General features: G+C 57.4%; 2 protein-coding genes across 7 annotated transcripts; one reads left to right on the forward strand and one right to left on the reverse strand.

Moving 5' to 3' along the window:
• Positions 1-167: 167 nt before the first annotated feature.
• Positions 168-4,920, forward strand: LTB4R (leukotriene B4 receptor). Its single transcript, XM_034648708.1, has 2 exons — positions 168-1,938; positions 2,571-4,920. Exon 2 carries the CDS (start codon positions 2,627-2,629, stop codon positions 3,638-3,640), a length of 1,014 nt encoding a protein of 337 aa, XP_034504599.1. The 5' UTR covers positions 168-1,938; positions 2,571-2,626; the 3' UTR covers positions 3,641-4,920.
• Positions 4,871-20,631, reverse strand: ADCY4 (adenylate cyclase 4). Of its 6 annotated transcripts, XM_034648701.1 has the most exons (26): positions 20,402-20,624; positions 19,886-20,096; positions 18,435-18,632; positions 18,189-18,350; positions 17,420-17,569; positions 16,852-17,000; positions 16,663-16,774; positions 15,846-16,021; positions 15,544-15,702; positions 15,153-15,285; positions 14,777-14,950; positions 12,146-12,189; positions 11,922-12,008; positions 11,653-11,722; positions 11,205-11,302; positions 10,436-10,520; positions 10,189-10,326; positions 9,480-9,590; positions 9,054-9,238; positions 8,792-8,876; positions 8,178-8,336; positions 6,747-6,893; positions 6,346-6,453; positions 6,142-6,256; positions 5,684-5,808; positions 4,871-5,598 (listed from the first exon to the last, which is right to left on the reverse strand). In XM_034648701.1, exons 2-26 carry the CDS (start codon positions 20,042-20,044, stop codon positions 5,446-5,448), a joined length of 3,282 nt encoding a protein of 1,093 aa, XP_034504592.1. In that variant the 5' UTR covers positions 20,045-20,096; positions 20,402-20,624; the 3' UTR covers positions 4,871-5,445. The 6 variants fall into 6 exon arrangements, with proteins under 6 accessions (XP_034504592.1, XP_034504590.1, XP_034504588.1 ...); XM_034648699.1 differs by having other exon boundaries at positions 9,480-9,587; positions 19,886-20,625; XM_034648697.1 differs by having other exon boundaries at positions 19,886-20,624.
• Between the last annotated feature and the right edge of the window lie 179 nt (positions 20,632-20,810).

The raw sequence follows: 20,810 nt of genomic DNA on the forward strand, positions 1-20,810 counted from the left end.
GCTTTTGAGTTTGGGGATGTAGGATAGGATTCTTTTTTAGAGGGTGTCCACATGCACACACATGCGGTCACTAGAGTGACTGACTCGTCCTGGTTTGCCCAAGACTTTCTTAGTTTTAGTGCTGAAAGTCTCTTATCCCAGTCCTCTCAGTCCCTGGCAAACTTCGGTGGCCGGTTACCTGAGTGCTCCCGTGGGCCATCGCCCCGGGTTCTGCTTTAGTGACTGTTAACACCACCCAGGCAGAGGCCAAGACATAGCAAAGGAAATTCAGTCCTCAGGGTTACACCGGGGCCACCCAAACTGGGACGGGGTGGAGCTCTGGATTTGAGGGGCAGGAAGTATGCTTAGAGTATCTAGTCTGGGGTGGAGGACGAAAGGCTGTTGAGGCGGGGAGTAGTTTGGGAGAGGAGGCAAAGACAACCCAGCCTCTGTCAGAAGGAGCCTCTGGTTGACCCTGGAGCTCTGAGCCAGAACTTTCATCCCCAAACACCGACAGCAGGGGCTTCTTCCTGTTCTCATGTGCTGGGGCAGAGGCTCCCTAACTTCCTCTCTTCCATAGTCCCCGTCTCACAACTTCTGTGGTCAGAAAGCCCTTCCTCAACTCTGCCTTCTTGCTGCGGTTTCAGCCCATCTCTTTGCATCACATCCTCTGCCTTGCAGCTACTGGTCAGCTCTGCGCTGGCCTTTCGCAAAGCAGAGAATGTGGGCACGCTGCGAAGGGTAAGGGACGTCAGGGACCACCATCACATCCCGCATCCCTCCTGACGAGTGACAGGGTTGGCAGGGAAGCAGGAAGGCTCACGGTCAGACTGAAGGAAAGACTTTTCAGATCTTAGCCCCTGCAGGAGAGATCAAAGCGGGAGACTGCCCTCCTGCCAGGAAGGGAGAAGCCTGACCATTTTGGAGGCTGTTCTTCTTTGCACATTCCTGGTTTGCCCTCCTGGCAGGGCAGGTGTGAGGCATCCCTGCCCCCACCTCCTCTCCCTATGCTCAGCCTCTACTTTTTCTGTGTGTCTAAGGTGGGACTGGACAGCCAACTATGGGCAGGTAGGAAAGAGGTGGTGCTGACCTCTGCCCAGCGCCCAGATCTTCAATCCAAATTCATGTGGCGGGGAAGCCACACGGGCAAGCGCAAGGCAAGTGGCTGCGGGAAAGGCGGAGAAACTGGCATTCTGTGGGATACTAAGGAGATCGTTTGGAATTTGGCTTCTGCCAAAGGGAAGGGAGAACTGACTGACCTAGAACTGAAGCAACCCTTTTAAATGAGGGAATAGATGGGGGTGCTGGAAGAGGGCCCTCCCCCTCCAGCTCCACTCGTGGCTTGAACCCAAGCCAAAGACAGGGCGCTGTCCTCTTTAAATCCTGATGTTACCTGAACCCAAACCCATAACCTAGCCACAGCTCTAACCTACACTTCCTATTAATCTAAAAATCTACATTATTTACACAACGTATAAAGATACCCAGCATTCTGGCAATTTGAGCCCATTTCCCTTCTCTGGCTTCCCTCCCTCCTTCTCCTGTATGACAGTTTATTACTCTGTCCAATTCTCCAGTCCAGACCTGCATCTGAGGCCACACCCCAGCCTACTCACTCCCCTCACCCCTCTTTCCTCTCACTGCGCCTTCCTGGGCTCTTCTCATCTGGTCCCGCCCCTGAGGAGTCTTCCTCTGTGCTAGGCTTTTGTGCTAGGAACACAAAGACTATTCTCCCCCCCCAGCGAAGGGAGGGCTAGGAGTTTCAGCCCCACCCTCAGGAAGATGTGTCTTCCCCCTCCCCTGCTTCTTGGTACTTCCTCTCTGGCGTACTTAGCTGATAGCACCCAGACCTGGGGCTGGGACCCTGGAACTGGGGCAGATCTGGGAATAGGCTACGCCACTCCACCCTGACCGTGGCATTGGCACCTGCTTCCAACCGGTACCTGGCAAAGCCTGGAAGTAAGTATCGTGGGAGTAGGGGGGAGGTAGTGGGTAGTGGGTAGTGGTGGGGCAGGATACAACCGTGAAAGAAGGTGCAAAGGAATTTCCAAAGAAAGACTGACCAGTGGTAAAAGGCCTGGGGAGGACTTGTTCTTGTCTCCCATCCACAAACTCCTCCCCATCCCTGTTATTCCTGGTGGGCCCTGGGCAGCTCTGGAGAGAGTCGCTAGGTGACTGGAGGGAGTCAGTGGGACTGAGGGGGCTAAGGGCCTGGCAGGTGACAGAGGAGCTAGGCTTTTGAGGGGTGCAGCTTTGGTAGGGAAGGTCCCCCTCCCCCGTTTAGTTCTGGGTCTCAGAAGGGAAGGAGGCAGAAAGGGTATGGAAGTACTGCTGCTGCTGTTGCTCTGTATTTTGCAACTGGGTCGTGGGCAGGAAGGAGCCCCTTGGTCCACTTAGAAAACCAGTCTTCGTGCTCTGCCAGATGCCCCGAAGATGGTCCGCGGATGACGTGACGAAGGCAGTATATTGCAGAGGCACGTCTGCTGCTGCTGATGTTGGAGACGGCCTAGAGTGCTCAGGCTAGGTGTGGCCAGGGTGGCAGGAAACCTGGGTCCCCGGCCCTCATGCTTCTGTTCGCCCTCGCTCCCCAGGTCCTTGCCGTGGCCACGGACACTCTGTCTTGCGCAGCGCCCCCTCACTAGGTGTCATGTTCATCATTCCGTTGACTATCGTCATACTGTCAGTGGCGCTGGTCCTGGGGCTTCCTGGCAATGGCTTTGTGGTGTGGAGTATCCTGGTAAAGATGAGGAAGCGCTCTGTCACTGCCTTGCTGGTGCTGAACCTGGCCGTGGCGGACTTGTTCGTACTGCTTACCGCCCCCTTTTTCCTCCACTCTGTGGCGCGAGGCACCTGGGTGTTCGGACTGGCGGGCTGCCGCCTGTTTCACTACACCTGTGGAGTCAGCATGTACGCCAGCGTCCTGCTGATCACCGCCATGAGTCTGGACCGCTCGCTGGCGGTGGCCCTCCCCTTTGTGTCCCAGAAGGTTCGTACCAAGGCCGTTGCCTGGTGGGTGCTAGCAAGCATCTGGGTGACGTCCCTTCTGCTGGCCATTCCCGTCATCTTGTACCGCACCGTGACCTTGAAACCGAACAACCAGACCCTGCAGTGCTTCCCGAAGTACTCCAGCGAACGCGTCAAGGCGTTCCATCTGCTCTTCGAGGCCGTCACCGGCTTCCTGCTGCCCTTCCTGGTGGTGGTGGCCAGCTATTCGGACATCAGGCGCAGGCTGCAGGCCCGGCGCTTCCGCCGCAGCCGCCGCACCGGCCGCCTGGTGGCGCTCATCATCCTGGCCTTCGCCGCCTTCTGGCTGCCCTACCACGTGGTGAACCTGGCCGAGGCCGGCCGGGTGCTGGCTGGGAGGGCGTCGCCGGCCGGAGACCCGCTGCTCCTGGCGCGCCACGTGTTCATCGCGCTGGCCTTCCTGAGCAGCAGCGTGAACCCCGTGCTGTACGCGTGCGCCGGCGGCGGCCTGCTGCGCTCGGCCGGCGTGGGCTTCGTCGCCAAGCTGCTGGAGGGCACCGGCTCCGAGGCGTCCAGCGCCCGCCGCGGGGGCACCCTGGGCCAGACGGCGAGGGGCGCCCCCGCCCCATCCGAGCCCGGCCCCTCGGAGAGCCTCGCTGACTCCATCGACGCTCTGCAGCGAAGCGAACTGAACTAGGCCTGGGGGTTGCCTGTGGTGCTGCCGCTGCTGGTGGAAGGACGCTGGCTGTCCTCACAGCGGAATGCTCCCCACGCAGGCCTGACCCAGTTTACCCCGAGGGGGAGGAGGAGGAGGACAGTGGGGTGGAGCGGAAGAGCAGGGAGGGGCGGGGCAGGTAAGGGCAGAGTGAAGGCCTGGAGCAGCTTTGCGATTAAACCTGGTCTCACATTGGGTCAACCCTGTGTGTGGGGCGCATGCATTAGGGACAAGAGGGATGCTCCTGGGCGCCCTTAGGGGGGTCCTTCTCAACAGTTGAGAGGCACATCCTTTAGTTTAGTTTTGGAAGGGACACAAAGATACAGAAACCAGAGCCCCCTCTCCTCTCCCATTCTGAGGCAGGTGCTCTGCGGGTCGTACTTAGAACGACACAGGGCTACAGACCCCTGAACGAGCTGATCGAGGAAGACCACCCATGTGGGCTTATCAACTCCAGACTCCCTGAATCAGCAGATGTTCTGAGTACACTTAGCACTGCTGTAGGACCTCTACCCTGAAGCCTGTGATAGGTATCACTGTTACCATGACTCCAACTTCCTGCTACTCATCTTTGTCCTTTCAGTGGGCAATGTTCAAGGGGACTGCCTTCCTTCCCTCCATTTCCCAAGGGGGTCCCCCTTGAAAACAGAGTCATCATATCTTAGTCCCTGATAAAAGCAGAAAGGTCAGCTTTCTGCCAGCACCCAGAAAACACTCTGATGCCCTCTGTGACCCTGGTCATTCTCAGCAGATGAAGATTCCCGTAAGTGGGAGGGTTAAGTCATTCTTTCTGAGGGATGACTTTTGTTTTGGGGAGCCTCAGACTGGCTCTGTTTTTGGGAAGATGGTAGCCCAAGTGGCAGCAGTGTACTTTTTGAATCTCTTCCATAAAGAGCAACTAGGAGAAAAACCAAGAACCCACGTGCAACATCTGTAACAAACCCAGGGTGTCAAGATATGGCTCACAGACCCCCAAATATGAACAAGTAGGAAAGAACCAGGGATGCTTCAAGACCCACATAACATCAGCACCTGCACGGAAGGATGCAGAAGGAAGCAAGAGTGCATCTGAGGGACCTGAGAACAAGAGAATCCCAGAACTGTCTGCAGGTCTTGGCTGGAAAGCATGGGTCAACTTGCCAACAGGGAGGGACCCGACAGATCGTTCCGCAGGCCTCCAGCGCCCATGCTGCGTAGGAAGCACAGAATAGGTGCTTATTTAGTGTTTATTAAATGAATAAAGGTCAAATGACATTTTCCTAGCCACTCCTTTCCAAAATTTGTGGGTGGGGAGAAGGAAAGGACAAATCCTTATTTTGAGTCATGTGGCTAAAATTCTTCATGCTTCCAAAGTGTGCAAAATACTGGAATCAGGCAGGGAGGCTGAGCTTGTGAAGAAGAATCACTCCTTTCTAACACACTCATGATCACACTTGCATACACAGACACTCAGTGTAGCTTGGGAAGAAGCATCCTGATGAGAAGCAAGGAGAAGGTGATCTGCACCTATACCAGAAGCTTCTGACATCAATTGGCTCCAGTCATATCAGAGTCTTTTTTTTTTTTAAGAGAGAGAGAGAGAAGGGGCAGAGGGAGAGGGAGAGAGAGAATCTTAAGCAGGCTCCACACTCAGTGCTGAGCCCAATGCGGGGCTCGATCTCACAACCCTGACTGAGATGGTGACCTGAGCCAAAATCAAGAGTCAGATGCTCAACCCCCTGAGCCAGGCAGGCACCCCCAGAGTCTTTTTATTGAGGATCTTGGAATAGAGAGGATGGGTGGGGGTCTCAGCCTAGGGTGGCCGAGGGAGGGCCAGTTCGTGTCAAATCTGTGTTCAGGAAGTAGGTGCAGAGCTGCCCTTTGCCTTTGACCTTGATGATGCCCCGGCTGTAGCACGTATAGCCTAAGGATTGCAGCACCCGGGCTGTCTCTTCAGTCACCTGTGATTGAAAGGGTGTGAGTCTGGAGTGTGGGGGGGGCCCTATCCTATCCCCCCACCCCATGTCTCCAATGTGGCCTCCTTACTTGGATCTTGCCCAGGACTCCCGTACTTTCCATGCGGCTGGCCACATTCACCGTGTTACCCCAGATGTCATACTGAGGCTTCTGGGCCCCAATCACTCCAGCCACTACAGGTCCGTGGTTCAACCCTGACAAGAGGTGTGGTAAAGAGGGGCCCTGGGAGGTGGCCGGGGAGGGGGTAGTTTAAGGAGAGAGAGGGGAGAAGGAAGCTCCAGGACTTAGGGTGAAGAGCCTGGAGGTCTTAGAGGGCAGGAGGATGGGTCTGGAGGGCTGTGGCTTAGGGAAGGGGTAGCTGAACCCCAGAGCTCCTGGCCCAGCAGCTTCAAGCTCCACCCCCAGGGATGAGGCTGGAGGGGGTCCAGGGGTGAGGTGGGGAGTAGCTAACACAGGACTTGGGGGAGGAAGAGCCTGAGAAGGTGAAGAGGAAGTCCCAGGCTGCCCCAGCAAGGGGGGGCCCTCACCCACACGCAGGCGGAAGTTGTTGAATGAGTGCTTGTTGATGACATCCAGCTTCGATCCGAGGGCCACTGCGAACTCCACCATGGTGCCCAGGTGGTTGCAGCTTCGCTCGGCATCCTAGTAAAGGGCCGGCCCGCCAGGATGGGTCAGTGAGGGCCCAGCAGCGCGAGCCAGGATGGGGGCTGGGTAAGGAAGGGGTACCGCACCTGCTGTGCATCCTGTCCGGGGGTGGCATTTAAGCCCGTGGCTGCCATGTAGGTGCTCCCGATGGTTTTGATCTTCTCCACCCCGCTAAACTTGGGCTTTGAGAGCAGCTGTACAGAAAGAAGGCTGTGTCCCTGGTCTTTCTTGCTCTCTCCCTCCTCCCTCTCAGAAGCCCAGCCCCAGGCCTTTGGGGACGAAAGGACCAGGTTGTGGAGTCAGGGAGTGTGGCAGGAGGGAGAGTGGATCATGGGCAGAGTTGCCGGAGAGCTGGGGCTCAGAGGAGGAGCGGCAGGGCCAGGGAGAGGAGGATGGGCCCCTGGCTGGAGAGTGAGCGGGCAGGAGGGACTGCTGGGAAGTTCTAGCACCCAGGACAAAGGGTCTGGGGGACCCTTGGGGTTGTCACCTCATCAAAATCAGCGATGATCTCATTGAGCAACCGCAGACACTCTAGACCCTCGTGGTTGATGTTGGATTCAGAGTAAAACTCCTTAAAGTCTGGAACTGAGGCGAAGAGGACACAGACACACTCGTAGGACTGGTGGTAGAGGTCCTGGAGGGTGGGAGGCTGGGATGAGGGAGCAAGCCATGTTCTTTCCCCCTGGGGGTCTGCATGGGCCCCCCTCCCTGTGTCCATACTCTTACCCCTCTATTTAAGAAGGATTGGAAAGGAGGAAGAGGGGTAGGGCCAGGTTATCCCAGGGATGTGTGACTCAGGAGTCAAAGACTGAGTCTCGTTATGATTCCAGGAGAGACAGGGGTTTGGAGCCTGGATCACCTCGCAGCAACGTGTTCTTTAAGAACTGGGGTCATGTCAGTGGGAATCGTCTTTCTATCCTATCCTACTGCCGAAGGGTGTTAAGCCAGTTAAGTCCGTTTACAAAGATAGCTACAATTTGGAAGATAAAATGATAGGGGAAATGGAACACAGGGAAAATAAAGGTAAGATAGTAAAGATGGAATCCTATTTGAACTTGGTTCACAAAAGGGGTGACCTGGAGTCCTTGTTAGTCCTCGGTTCTGGCTCGGGGCTTTCTAGCAGCCAGTGTGAAGACAGAAACGGGAACAGTTACAGGAGTCCCGTGTAAATAAGAGAAGAAACCAGGAGAAGTAGGCGTGCTGCTGACTTTGAGGGCAGAGAGCAGCTGGTGGGGGCGTACAGCTGCGAAATAGCCCCTGACCTGTTTCTTTGAACATTCCTCAGGACGGGTCAAGAGTATCTGCACGGCAGACAGGGAGAAGTGCTGGCAGTACAGATAAAATGGTGCCAACATGTGGGTGACTTTCTCTGCTGGTCCGACTAGAGCACATTTGAGAATGGAGATTAACATCTACCAGTGGAAATTCCTGTGGTGTTAGAAAGTTCTATATATGTGATGTCTGATACGACAGCCACTGGCCATAAGCAGCTCTTAGACACTTGAAATGTGGCCAGTGAGGCTAAGGCACTGAATGTTCCACTTTAATTAATTTAAATGTAAATGGCCACACATGGCTAATGGCTACATCCTGGATAGTGCAGGTCCAGAGGGCTGGGTGGACTGTGTCCTCCACACAATTCCCATCAGTTGAAGAAGCTTCTGGAAGGTATGGAGGGGCCATGGGTTGGAGAAGACACTCCTTCTAAGTAAGCACTTGGAACGCAGAGGTTCTGTGCTCAGGAGACGAAGCCTAAGAGCTTATGAAAGTGGAGGCACCTACCTGACAGGGGCAGGGACCCGGGCAGCCACCCAACCCACTGTGGGCGAGTCCAGAGACGATGGGCCGAGGGCTAAGATTTTCATCCAGAATTAATGCCTATGGCGTCTGGAGCTCAGGAGTCAGGGGTGGGAGTCACCTCGTTGCGCCGGTTCTGGCCAATGAACTGGGGCGCCACGTGCGCAGGGAGCACATTCTCCAGCAGCAGCCGAGTCAGGTTCTCCATGGTCTCTGTCTCCTCCTGCTCCTGCCGCAGCTTCTTCTTCCACAGGAAGTCCAGGCGGCAGTAATACTCATTCTGCCAGGGTCACCAGGGGCCCAAGGGGAGACACAGTGCAGGGGGAGCCTCAGCTCCTGAGTGTTCACCCCCCCCACTCCATGATGGCTCAAACCACACCACTCCCCAGTCTACAGAGAAAGCTCAAGGGCCAACTACCCCTGGGGAGGCTACCTTGAAACTAGATTCAAACTAGGGTAGGCAGAATTGGCAGCAGATTCTTTCTTATGTGTGGTTTTCCTGGACGTGGGGTGGGAGGGAAAAGGGAGAATTTGAGGGCACCCCCCTTGGGGAGTGAAGGAGAAAGAAAGGGAGCAGGAAGTTTCGCTTAGAAGCTTCCAATGGGCACACCATTTGGGCTCAACCCTGGAGACGTAAGATTGAGGGAAAGGGTGAGAAAGACCAAGTCAAATATATGGGGGCCCCCACCTCCCCCTTCAAAGGGAACCTCTGGAGGGCGGAGCTGGGTGACTTACCTGCCGAGCCAGGACAAGGAGGGTGAAGAAGAAGATGAAGAAGGAGATAGCTCCCATCACTTTGGGCTCCTTTAGCACCCCTGGCCTGAGGAGGCCACATATCAGGGTTGCCCCTTGCCCTGCCCCTTCCCGATGGCCTTGTCCCTAACCCCAGTGCCCATGCAGCCGTCAGCCACCCTCCCCCGTTCAGGTCAGTGAGGTGAGGAGAGCTCTGCTCTGCCCCCAGAGGGCCTGGGCGCCTCTGTCCAGTGGCCGTGCGCACCTGGAGTCCAAGGGATCTGGATAGAGGCGGGCGATGAGGCAGTCGGACAGCCAGGCGTGGGAGTGCAGGAAGAGGGAGCAGGAGACCCCCAGCCACAGCAGGAGCAACAGCAACTTCAGCTCGAAGCTCATGTGCAGAAAGAGGGAGCAAGACAGGAACCCCAGCACGCAGCAGTGCATAGAGTACTGTGGGGTCGGGCAGGGTGGTCAAGGGGGGGGGGCTTATGCCACAGGCAGGGGTGGGGACTATCCCAGGGCTCCCGTTCTGCCCCTCCCAGGGCCCGGGTTCTATCTGGGGGACAGGGGGTGTCATACACACAAACACACCAAGTGTGTTTTTTGTCTGTCCCAATCCAGAGGATGGGGGTGGCGGAGGGGCCAAGGAAGGCTCTGGAGAAAGAGATTCAGGGCTGTGGGGAAGACTCACTGGGACGCTGATGAGAGGCAGGGAGCCAGGGAGCTCCCAGGAGAGGTTGGAAGCCACGGAGGACACATTGGAAGCCCCGGAAGGGCAGTTTGTTGCTGCCGGTAAGAAGAACTGCGGAAGGAGGGGAAGAGCTGAGGTGGGCGGGCGGCTCCTGGGGCACAATGGTGGCTTGAGCTGGGTTTCAGCTGACCTAGGGCTGAGTGAGGGCCAGCCTCCTCCAGCGGGGTGGATTCTGCTATTTCTGCCTGGCGAGGGAGCCTTAGCAATGGGGTCCTCGCTGGCTGGTCAGGGATGGGAGGAGTGGGTGTCCTGGGCTCTAGTCTGCCAGCGGACCCACTGTGCGATCTCTTGCCAGCCGCTTAACCTCTCTGGGCCTCAGCTTCCTCTTCTGTGACTTGGCTGGGGGATGATTTCTAAGGTGTCTTTCAGGGACAGAATTCTAGGAGTGATTGTGAGTTCTGAAAAATCTGCCAGACTCAGCTACAACATCACAGCGAGTGAGCTAAGCAATGCAGATCTGCCTACATAGAAAAGATAGGAAGGCTGTCCACCAAAGGGTTATAAACAATTATGCAGGTGGCAGATTACTTGTTTTCTTTATATTTGTCCACATTGCCCGAATCCCCTGGCCTTAGTCCAGCTGCTCTGTCAGCCTCTGCTAGGTCCAACAGGCCCTGAAGTGGGTGCATAGGGCCCCCTCTGCCCTCACCAGGCTGGTAATAGCCATGACAAAAACGAGGAGGATGGTGGCAGTGCCCAGGGCAACTCGGAGTCCGGGCCGTGTGGCCACCAAGCCAGACAGTGCGGGCAGCCAGTGCAGCATCTTGGGGCCTTTCAAGACACACTTCTGTGGAGGAAGCACAAGAATCTTAGCCATGGAGCTGGGGCACCCCCCGCCTCAGGCCAGGTAGTGGTAAGGGCCCAGCCGACCACTTCCACCCCCCAGCCCACCTCACCGTCAGGTGCTCTGAGAAGCAGACGAAGAGAAGGAGGAGGAAGAGGAGGAAGGTGATGCTATAGGTGACGGCCAGAGCTGGGGGCCTAAAGGGAGACAAGACTGAGTGAGGCCTTGAAGGGTCAGAAGATGCTCTGTGTGCCGGGAGTGTGCTGTGCACCCTGGTTGGGAGATGTGGGGAGGAGCAGTCCTAGGGATCTGAACTGGCCCCCAGTGGGGTCTGGGCCGATAAAAGGCATTGCATACTGGTGATCCGGAAAAGCTGAGGGGGTCTAGGGCGGTGGTGCGGGGGCAGGAACTAATGAGGTCAGGACAGTACTGAAGGGGGCAGGGGGCTCACGAGGGGGCTGAGGCCGCATTAGGCCAGCCTCTGGGCCTTCAGGCCAAAGCTCTTCCACCTGGCTAAGTTTTGGACAAGCCCTTGCAGCCCCCTCCTAGCCATGGACTAAAAATGAGGGCCTACTTTCTAAGCTCATTTACTGTGAGATTTGGGCTCCTCAATGAAAACAGAACCCGCTTCAAGGAAAAGTTGTTAGGACCCAGAGACAGGCATGTGAAAGTGCTTGGATTATGTAGAAAGTCCACAGGATGTATGATAGTAAAATGAAAGCTGTGATTATCACTGCTTCCCCAGAACACATACTTCCTCTGTGGCTCAGTGTCTGAAGCCAAGGGGAAGTGGGTAAAGGAAGAAAGTGTGGGTCAAGGATCAGCAGGAGCTTGGTGGTCTGTGTGTGAGGCTCAGGGTCGCCCTTGCCTGGGGCTCTCACCTGTTGGTCACCAGCATCTGGATGATGAAATTGGAGAAGAAGACCAGGAAGGTGCAGGCCGCATAGTATTTGAAGGCGGGGAGGGCAGAAAGTCGATACTAGAAGGACAGGGGTCAGTGTGGCCACAGGGGCCACCAGGGCTGCCCATCACCTTGGAGGAGTCCGTTCCCGGCAAGGAGCGGGAGACCCAGCCTCACCGCCCTGCCGTCCAGTTCAGTCTCAGGTAGCCTCTACCGGTTCTCCGAGGAGCTGCCCTCCTCCCTCCCATCCCCACCTAGTAATCCAATCTATAGGGTGACGTCCACTTGGAGAGAATCACAAGCCCCTCACCCCCAGGATCACAAACTGAGTAGACCCGGGAGGTGAGGGGCGACCACAGGGCTTGCCCGCTCCCCAAGGCCAAGGAGCTAAGGTTAGAAAATTCTCCGCTGCCATCCCCCACACCCACCTCTTTCTCCAGCTCCTTCTCTCTGAAGTACAGTGTCAGTGGGTTGAAGTCCTTTGACTGCTTCCACTGCCTGGTGGGAGGTGGGGGGCAGTGAGCCCCAGAGATGAAAGGGAAGGGAGGGGCAGGTTGGGGGGATGGCCAGGTGTGTGTTTCCCTGGGCTGGAGCAGGGAAGCGGCTCCCTTCCCCTGGGTCATCAGGGGAGCACATCCATTCCTTACGGCGGGGCCCAGCCCTCACACCCCTCCCGGCTGCCTTCTGTTCTCCTTACTTCTGAGAGTTGAGCTGTTCGATGACCTGGAAGAACTTGGCGTCCCCAGTGTCCAGGTCCTCATCTAGTCCCCGGGGGGTACGGCTCCTGCACAGTGAGAGCCCAGCCTGTCACCACAGGAGACCCTGGACAGCGTGTGGGCGAAGCGGGGGCGGCCCCCCTAGGGAGGATGGAGGCAGGTCGCCCAGACAGCCCCACTGTCAGAGTTGCTGGGGCCTCCTCACCGGTCCAGGCTCCATTGGGGGCTGAAGGAGGCCAGGGCCTTCTCCTGTTGGGAGAACACAGCGAAGGGGGAGATGAGGCGATGCTGACCATCCTTGAAGCCTCTCTGCAGTGAGGCATTCCATATCTACACACATCCTGGGCTTTTAGCAACTGCTGTATTTCCCCTGCCTGTAATGACTTCCTCTTTCCATCAAATCCCACCTGCCCTTAACGGAAGGGTCAAACCACATTTATTCCTTAAAGGTTCTTCTGGACTCTTTAGACACCCAGGGTCCTTATGCTCTCATTTCCTCAGTTTCTACCACTTATGAGACAAGCCTGTACGCTTGAGGGGTGGTCATCTTCCCTAAGGACTGAACAAATCCCAAAGGCGGGGACTTGCCCATCACCCCAGCATGCCAAAAAATCCTCGTTGGTTTAAACTGAAGTGACGATGGCGAACGTTCTGACTCCCTTGTGGTCAGGCTGAGCTGGGAGGTGGTGGGAGCAAAAACAAAACGAGAAGAAAGGGAAAGAGGAAGGAAGAGAAACAAACCTGGCCACACTCATTCTTTTCTGTAGTAAAAGGAAGGCTCTCTGTGTGCCAAGATATGAAAGCAAGCAGACGAGTAAAGCGGTGAGACAAGCCCCAGGAAAGAGAACGCAGCACAGCGGCCACTGCCCAGGGCCAGGGGTCTGGTGACTGCTCTTTGCTGCTCCCTCGGTGCATGTGAAGGCAGCAGGGTCACAGAGGGCCACCTCATCCCCCCAAACCCAAACCTGGCGTATGGGAGAGGGAGAGGGGAGGAAAAGGGAGATTGAGACGGATGTTCTAGGTAGGAGGCCATCTATGCATCTAGGTCTGAGCCTAACTGTTTTCAAGTTACCTACCTGCCTCTCCACCTTGCTCAATGCCTGTATGTTATTGAAGGCAGGGAACATGTTTTATTCATTTCTGTCCTCTCAAGAATTAGCCTAGCACCTGCTGCATAGTAGGTGCTTTAAAATTGTGGCCGGGTGGGTGGGTGGATGGATGGATGGTATATCCTAGCACCAACACTGCCCCCCCGACTCCAGAGGTCCCCATTGTTTAAGTGTAAGCTGTTGTGATTCTCAGGATTTCTAGCATTGACTGAGGGACTTCAGGGGCTGGGAAGTGAATTTCTGGGCTGGTGAGGTCCTGCCTCGGGAGATACTTTTGAACTAGGGGCTCTTACTTCTCCACCCTGACATTTCTTAGCCTACACACTACTGGGGACTTGGGGAGATCTGGCATGGGTTCTGGGGAGCACTCAACACTATCTCACAGTCCCTGGGCTCCCACCAAAGCCCACCATCTGCTCTACCTCCCCCTGGGGGACTCCCTTCTGCAAGCGTCTTGGATTCTTTCTTCCTCTCCCTTCTGACCTTGCCCCTACTCTACGTTAAGGCTCTGAATTAGGTATTCTCCTGAACCACGCTGCCAACGTCCCCCCACTCCACAGTTCCCACTGATCTCTGGCCTGCTTTCCTGCTGGGTGGGTGGGGAGGGGAGACAGAACACAGAAAGGGTACTCTGAAGCCATCCCACGTACACAACTGGGTCTACCCAGTAGAGAAGATTCTGAGCAGAAGATCTGCAGAAAGGAGGCTGGGAAAGTTTTGGGAAGATCAGATCAAATGGAGAAAGCAGGCTGAGGAAACTACTCCTGGGGCAAGTCTTTGGGGACATGGCCTCAGTCCCTGCAAGAGGGGGTTCTCTGGCTGCTTGCCACCAAGCACCAACCCTAAAAGCTGGTGGGGGAGATGAAGGCTTCTAGTGGGTCACTGATGACCCGAAGGGGCTGAGCACAGGCTCAGCCAGTAATCCACCGTCCCCTCGTTTCCTCTCTTCCCTCTCTCCCCAACCCCTGCCTGCTCAGGGTGACGGCCTTCAAGGCCATGTGAGATTTTCATGTCACCTCATTTTATCCTCATACACATGCTGGAGAGTCGGGGCAACAACTGATTTGCCCCCACCTTCCCAGTCCTAGTGGGGATTAAAGAGAGTGTGCAGTCTCAGGAATGGAGCTGGACAGACACATTTCCCCGTGGGAGTGGCTGTGAGCACTGGCTTCGGAGCCAGGAGAAGTGGGGTCTATACCTCTGTGGTACTGATGGTAGGGGGTTCCCGAGTGGAGGTTGGGGAACAATGGACATAGATAGGGTCTATGGGATTTGGCATCTCAGCCGAGCTCAGAAGGCAGTGATCTTTTTCCTTTCTCTGGAAGGAGAAAGGGCACTCTTACCCTACCTCCCAGGGTAGCCCCTGTAATATGTACTCATCTGGAAAGAGGGGGCAGCAAGAGTCAGGAGGGAGGGCCTGCAGACCTCTCCTTTTTTCCCAGGATCCTTCCTGGAGGTCTGACTTTAAGCAAGGCCCTGTGCTCCAGGAGGTGTCTCCCAGCACCCCTCCCTGCGCACCAGGGTCTCCCTGAGCCCCAGGGGGGGTTGTGCTCATTTTAGAGAACTGTGAATCAAGGAAAGGCCTGAACCAGTGACCAGGACAACCAGACTGTTCAAGACCTCGGGATGTCATCAAGTGACTCACTGGTGGTGAGGGCGGGGAAGTTGGGAGGGGCACTGGGAATGAGGTTAGTAAGTGCTAGGGCTCACGAGGGAGGTGCACTTACCGGGAGAGGGGTGGAAGTGGACACAGGGCTCTCTAGGTGGCTCAGGTGGGCAAAAGGCTTGGCCGCGCCCCAGGACTCCAGGTAGCGGGTCATCAGCAGTGATGGGCGCATCTGGGGGCCCTCGAGAGAGGACAGCAGCCCTCCCGCAGTGCCCTTCTCCTCCTCCTCCTCAGCCTGGGGCATATGAGGGCTGAGAGTCAAGATCACAAACGCCTTCTACATTCTCCCCACACTCCTTAGAAGGTTGGGGCTCCTCCCCCTTGACGCACACACTGAGACCCAGGAATTCAATCTCTGGCATAGGAGAAGAGATCAGGCCGGTTGGCCATGGGTGCTTCAGGTGGGCCAACCCATGGGGTGCAGGCTGGGCTTTTACCCGGGGGTCGATGACCAGGTAAGTGGGCTCCCCTAGCTCCCGAAGGTATGGGTCCCGGTGTTCCATCGATGCATCTTCCACAGCATAGACCCCGGCCAGCAGGGCCAGGGTAGCCCCTGTGATATGTACTCGTCTAGAAAGAGGGGACAGCAAGAGTCAGGAGGGAGGGCCTGCAGACCTCTCCTTTTTTCCCAGGATCCTTCCTGGAGGTCTGACTTTAAGCAAGGCCCTGTGCTCCAGGAGGTGTCTCCCAGCACCCCTCCCTGCGCACCAGGGTCTCCCTGAGCCCCAGGTGGGATTGTGCTCATTTTAGAGAACTGTGAATCATGTGGCAGCATGTGGGAGGCCCGGCTGGTTTCTTCCTGTGGCCTCCTGCAGCCCCGCATCTCACCCTGGCACGCCGCCCGCCTCCATGTGGTTGGCCAGTGTGACATCATGGGACCAGACATCATACTGCCACTTCTGCAGCCCGATGACTCCGCAGAGCACACTGCCCGAGTGCACGCCCACACGCATGTTGATGTCCACGCCAGTGGCCGCCCGGAGTTTCCTGAGCAGGGTAGGCAGGGGACAGTCTGATTGGCGCCTTCGGCCCTATGCATGCCACACCCCTCCCTCTCTCCAAGAGGACCTCCACTACCCTGCCTGCTCCTTGCCCACACCCATCCCTTGGTACCCCTCTTTCCCGCCCACCTGAGCTGACCTGATGGCCCGGCACATGTCCAGCCCCATGCGCACGCAGTTGATGGCGTGGTCTGGCAGGGAGAGCGGTAGCCCAGAGACACAGTAGTAACAGTCTCCCAGGATCTTGATCCGCATGCATTCATGCTCCTGGGAGTGTGTGTGTGTGCAGGGGGAGGGGGGGGCACCTGGTTAGAGGTCAGAGGAGGCACGAGGGAGCTGGGACAAATGGGAGCAAATGTGGTATTCCTGAGGAACTTCTGAGGCTGGGAGTCTCTGGGTCAGATCTAGGGATTCCCTTAACTTGATATGGGGATGGCTGAGGTCTGTGGCTCTCCCCCAGCTTTGGCACGTGGAGGGTGTGTTCAGATTTGAGCAAGACTGCGGTTTTCTGGGGGAGACTCAAGATTAGGTTTGTTGGTGGCATCCCTGGCGTCTGACCAGGTGGCTGGGCTGGCCTGGGCTGATGTTGTACAGGGCAGAGATTTCCCTTGGAAGGGGCCCCTGAGGTTAGAACATCTGGAAATCTCTCTAGATTTGGTGGTAGTGTCCAGAGACCCCTATACTGGGGGCTCTGAGCATCTTTGGGGGTGGGGTCGTTGGGGCATTTGTGGGGGCATTGTTGAGAAGTCTCTCCAGGTTTGAGATGAGCAGCTCCATGCCTGGGGTTGTTTGAGAGGGTTTCCTACCTCCATTGGAATATCTTCCATGGGAATACATGGGCTCTGAAATGGGACTGGGATCTAAGGTGGCAGGAGTTTCCCTTGGAAGGGGCTCTCGAGGGTGGGGCATTTGAAGGTCCCTGCGTAGGGAGGAGGGCCCCTCTGACCTTGGCAATCTGGTCGAACTTGCCGAAGAGCTCGTTGAGCATGAGCACCAGCTCCTTAGGGGAGCACTCACTGGCCAGCCGGGTGAAGCCCACGATGTCAGCATACAGCACGCTGGGCGGGCAGATGATGTCAGTGGGGCCAAGGTCTCAGGCAATGCCCCCCTCCCCTCTGGCCATCCTCTCTCCTACCTCACTCCCTGGTGCCTCTTGACATAGAGGCTGTGGAAGTTGTTGGTGCTCTCTGGCCGGGACCCCTGTCCAGCCTGCAGCCGTGCCATGATCTCTGCCTTCATCTCTCGGGCCAGGTAGGCAGGAAGAATGGACAAGAGAAGGTGTTCCTGCAGGAGATCACTATGAACACCCACCCTCTTGCAACCTGAAGCCAGGAGTCCCAGCCTCCCGACCATCTAGGAGCTCACCCATTTCCCCAGAGTACTCCCCCAGATCCTCCCCATCACACAGAGCTGGGCTTCAGCTCCCCATCCTGCACTAGTCACTTTTAGGGACTGAACTCCGGCACCAATGCCAGAATTAGAGTTCTTCGTTTAGTATCATAAAAGTGCTTTTACAAGCTTCTGGGTCTTTGAGACTTAACACAACTTTCCAAGGTGGACGGTAGCCGCATTTTACAAAGGAGGAGGGAGAAGGGCAAGTAACCTGCCCAAAGTCATTCAGCTTGCAAAGGAGCCCCGTTGTGTGATATAAACAACTCCTTTCTCAAACCCCAGTCCCTCCCAGCCTCCCAGGCCCAGCGGACCTGGTGCTTCTTCTCGGTGTCCAGCCGCCGGCGCGAGTGCAGGGAACGAAGAGCCTCCCGGAACGTGGCGCGCAGAGCGCGCTCCATCAGCGCCTTGTGGTACGCTCCGGCCACGTTCCCGCACAAGAACAACACGGCGTTCGCTGCCAGCTGCGGGAGAGGGTCAGCCTCAGAGGGCGCTGGCCGCAGGTGGTGGGGGCAGTGGTTAAGCGTGTAGCTGCAGCTGGTCTCCAAGAGGGTTGAGGAGGACTCCACAGTTAGAGACCTGAGTATGTCCAGGCAATTGGGGCCACACTGCTGAGTCCATAGGGGGCGCTTCTCCTGCCCCAGGATCCCTGCTCTAGACTCAGTTGTGCACCAACAAGGCCCTTAGGTCTAGAAACCCTCGCACACACGTTTCCTCTGCCTGGAAAGCCACCCCACCATCCACCCCCTCCGCGGCCCCCGCAGCACAAAACTAGTCAAGCTCCGATTTTTACATTCTCTGTGACGGGTCCATCATCCACATCTGTCCCCACAGCTCTGGTCCCCTGAAGTCCCTTCCCCGGGGGGGCCCAGAGGCGGCTTCAGGTGTCTGGAGCATCGTGCTGCTATGAGGCACCAGGGCCATGAGGACACCGTCTGGGTGTATGCGTTTGTACCCTGCGCTTGGCGTGGCGCCAGGCCCGGGAGTCACCGCTCAGCAGGCGGTTGGCGCATGCTCAGAGGAAGCGAGCTGACCCTGGGCGCAGCGGGGCCCTGGGGGCAGCGTGTGCAACGCCGTTCTCACCTGCGGCAGCAGCGCCGGCCTGGAGTCCGGCTGAGGCCCAAGGTACAGCCCAAGGGCCAGCAGGTGGGAGAGCGACGAGGCAAGGCCCGCAGCGGCGGCATCCCGCATGCCCAAGGGCAACATGGCGTACACGGTGAAGATGACGAAGAGGAAAAAGGACACCTGGGGGGGGAGGGGCACGGGGAGCTGCTGGCGGCTCTGGGCCGGCGTCCTCCTGCCCCCTGCTCCACCTGCCGCTCCTCTCACCTGGTCCCAGGCGCTCACCAGGCCCCCGGTGAACAGGAAGCCATGGCCTAGCCCGAGTAGCGCGGCCCACACGAGGACCGACAGGGGACGTGTCCAGCGCTGCAGCCGTTGCTCGCGGGAAGCCAGGCCCAGGAGCAGCGAGAAGCCCCCGAGCGCGCACAGCACGGTGGTCAGGAAGCCCCGGTCTGAAGCTAGATCCTGTGGGGAGGGGGTGCTTGCGGCAAGACTGGAGTGCGGAGTTTGGGGAGCTCCTCCAAGTTGAAGAACAGGCAGCCCCCCAGGGCCATTTCCGAAGAGTGTCTCCAATTCAGGTCAGAAAAGGAGACAGGGCACCTGAGCTGGCCATTCAGTTAGGCTGAACCACAGGAAGTTGCCAAGAACCTGTTTTGAATCTACACAGCCTGCTGTCTCCTACGGTTCACCCTAATAGCTCACTGGCAGCCGGGCTGGAACCTTGGGCCATCTACCCAGAGCCTACCCATATGGTGCATTTGTGAATCCATGACCTTGCTGAGCTCGTTTTCTCATCTGTCAAATAGGAATTAGAGCACCATCCTGGGGTCCTGATGTAAGTGAAAAACCCTACCTCACAGAAGGCACTTAGGAATGAGTGTACCCAAATCTGGCCAATTTGCTCAGGAGATTCCCTGCCCTGGGCACAAGTCTGGGTGTAGCCCCCCCCCCCACCCCAGCCCTAAGAAGTGCTCCAGCAGCGGGGGGCACCTGGAACCTCTTCCTGGCAGGCCAGGGGGGAGCCCTACACTTTCACCACCCCCTCTGGGCGTCGACCTCCTGCTGCTGTCCCTGCCCTGTGTCCCCACCTCTTCCTGGACTTCGAGGTGGCCCAGGAAAAATTGGTCAGTTTGGTGGCTTCCCCAACTGGCCTCCGAAAAGTGAAAAGAAAACTTGGAGCAAGGTATTTCCAGAAATGGAATTGAAGAACCCCTTTCTCCTAAAAAAAAAAAAAAAAAAACCAAAAAACTGGAAATGGCTTTATCTGAGGACTAAATGTGAGTGGGCTGGAGGATGCCTTCTGGGAGTCTATGGGTATGACTGCCCCACAGCCCCTATGAGAGAAAGAAAACCAGGAAACAGATTCCCACGGGGCCCAGTGTAATTTCCCTTCTGGAAAATTGGAAAACCCGGTGTTGAATTTACTCTAGAACCCGTAGATCACAGGTCTGTCAGTACCCTGAAAGAAATTAAAAGCAGCCAGGGCTCAGCCTTCTCCCAGCGGCCCAGCAACTGTGGCCCAGAGAGGCGCAGTGACTTGTCCAGGATCACCATGTTTCCTAGCAAGGCATGGTGCTCCTTTCCTGGGTTCCAGCGAAGAACGCAGGTGGCAAAGAAGACCCCTCCCTAAGTCCCTACCCCGCAACCGCCCTCTAGGCGGTGACCCTCCCGCCACCCTCGGGAAGGAGCCCCGCCCCACCAGAAGCTCCCCGGCTCACCCTGCCGCTGGCGGAGGCGACAGCCAGCATCGCCAGGAGCGCGCAGAGCACGATCACCAGCAGCAGAAGCACCAGTGGGTACTGCTGACTCAGGCTGTAGTAGGTCTCGTAGAAGAGGTCTTCGCTGGGGGGCGGCCGGGGACTGAAGAGGCGGGCCATGGTCCCCCCTGCCCCTCGCTGCGGCGCCGGCGTGGAGGGTGGACCCCCGGGGCTGGGGAGGGCCAGGTGCCGCGTTACCGCGTGAGGCCGCTCTGTGCCCCAGCCGTGCCTCTCTCCCTGGGTCCAAGCCACTTCCACCCCGTTCCCCCAGCCTCGCGGCGATCCCATCTGCCAGGCACTCCCTGTGGCCTCCCAGCCTTTTCCCAGTTGGTTGTGAGAAGACTGCTCCATCCTTCGCTCCTTCTCCCTCAAACCCAGGCTGCAGAGGTGCCCTAGCAAAAGCCTCGTCTCCGGGTGGGGCAGGATTTGGGGTTGAAGCAAAGGAGCCTCGGGTTCCTCTTTCCCCCCTAGACTCACTGCCCGCGATGCTGCCGCGGCTTGAATGGGCGAGGCCCGAGGACGGAGCCCGGGGCAGCTGGTGGCGTTGTCCTGATGGAACACCGAGAAACTAGTGGCTCAGAGCTCTGGGCGGCAGGCTCTTCCCTCCCGGCGCTGGGGCCCCCCTCCCACTTCCCCGACGGGACTGCCCGGCCCCTTCCCGTGCCGAGGCAGACTCCCCAGGCCTCCTCCCTCCCTCATTGTCTCCCCTAACACTGTCGTTGCCTTCCCCCTTCGGCCCCCTCTAGAAAGGGGAATGTGAACCGTGGGAGAGGCGAGGGGGTGGGGGAGCCAGGCTGAGCAGCAAGTGTCAAAACGGGGGTGGAACCTTTGCACAGCGGGACCACGAAGGAGCGCTGGAGTGAAGGCTGGCAAGAATGTAGGGAAG

The sequence above is a fragment of the Ailuropoda melanoleuca genome, chromosome 20 (genome assembly GCF_002007445.2).
Source record: "Ailuropoda melanoleuca isolate Jingjing chromosome 20, ASM200744v2, whole genome shotgun sequence".
NCBI classification, from domain to species: domain Eukaryota; kingdom Metazoa; phylum Chordata; class Mammalia; order Carnivora; family Ursidae; genus Ailuropoda; species Ailuropoda melanoleuca.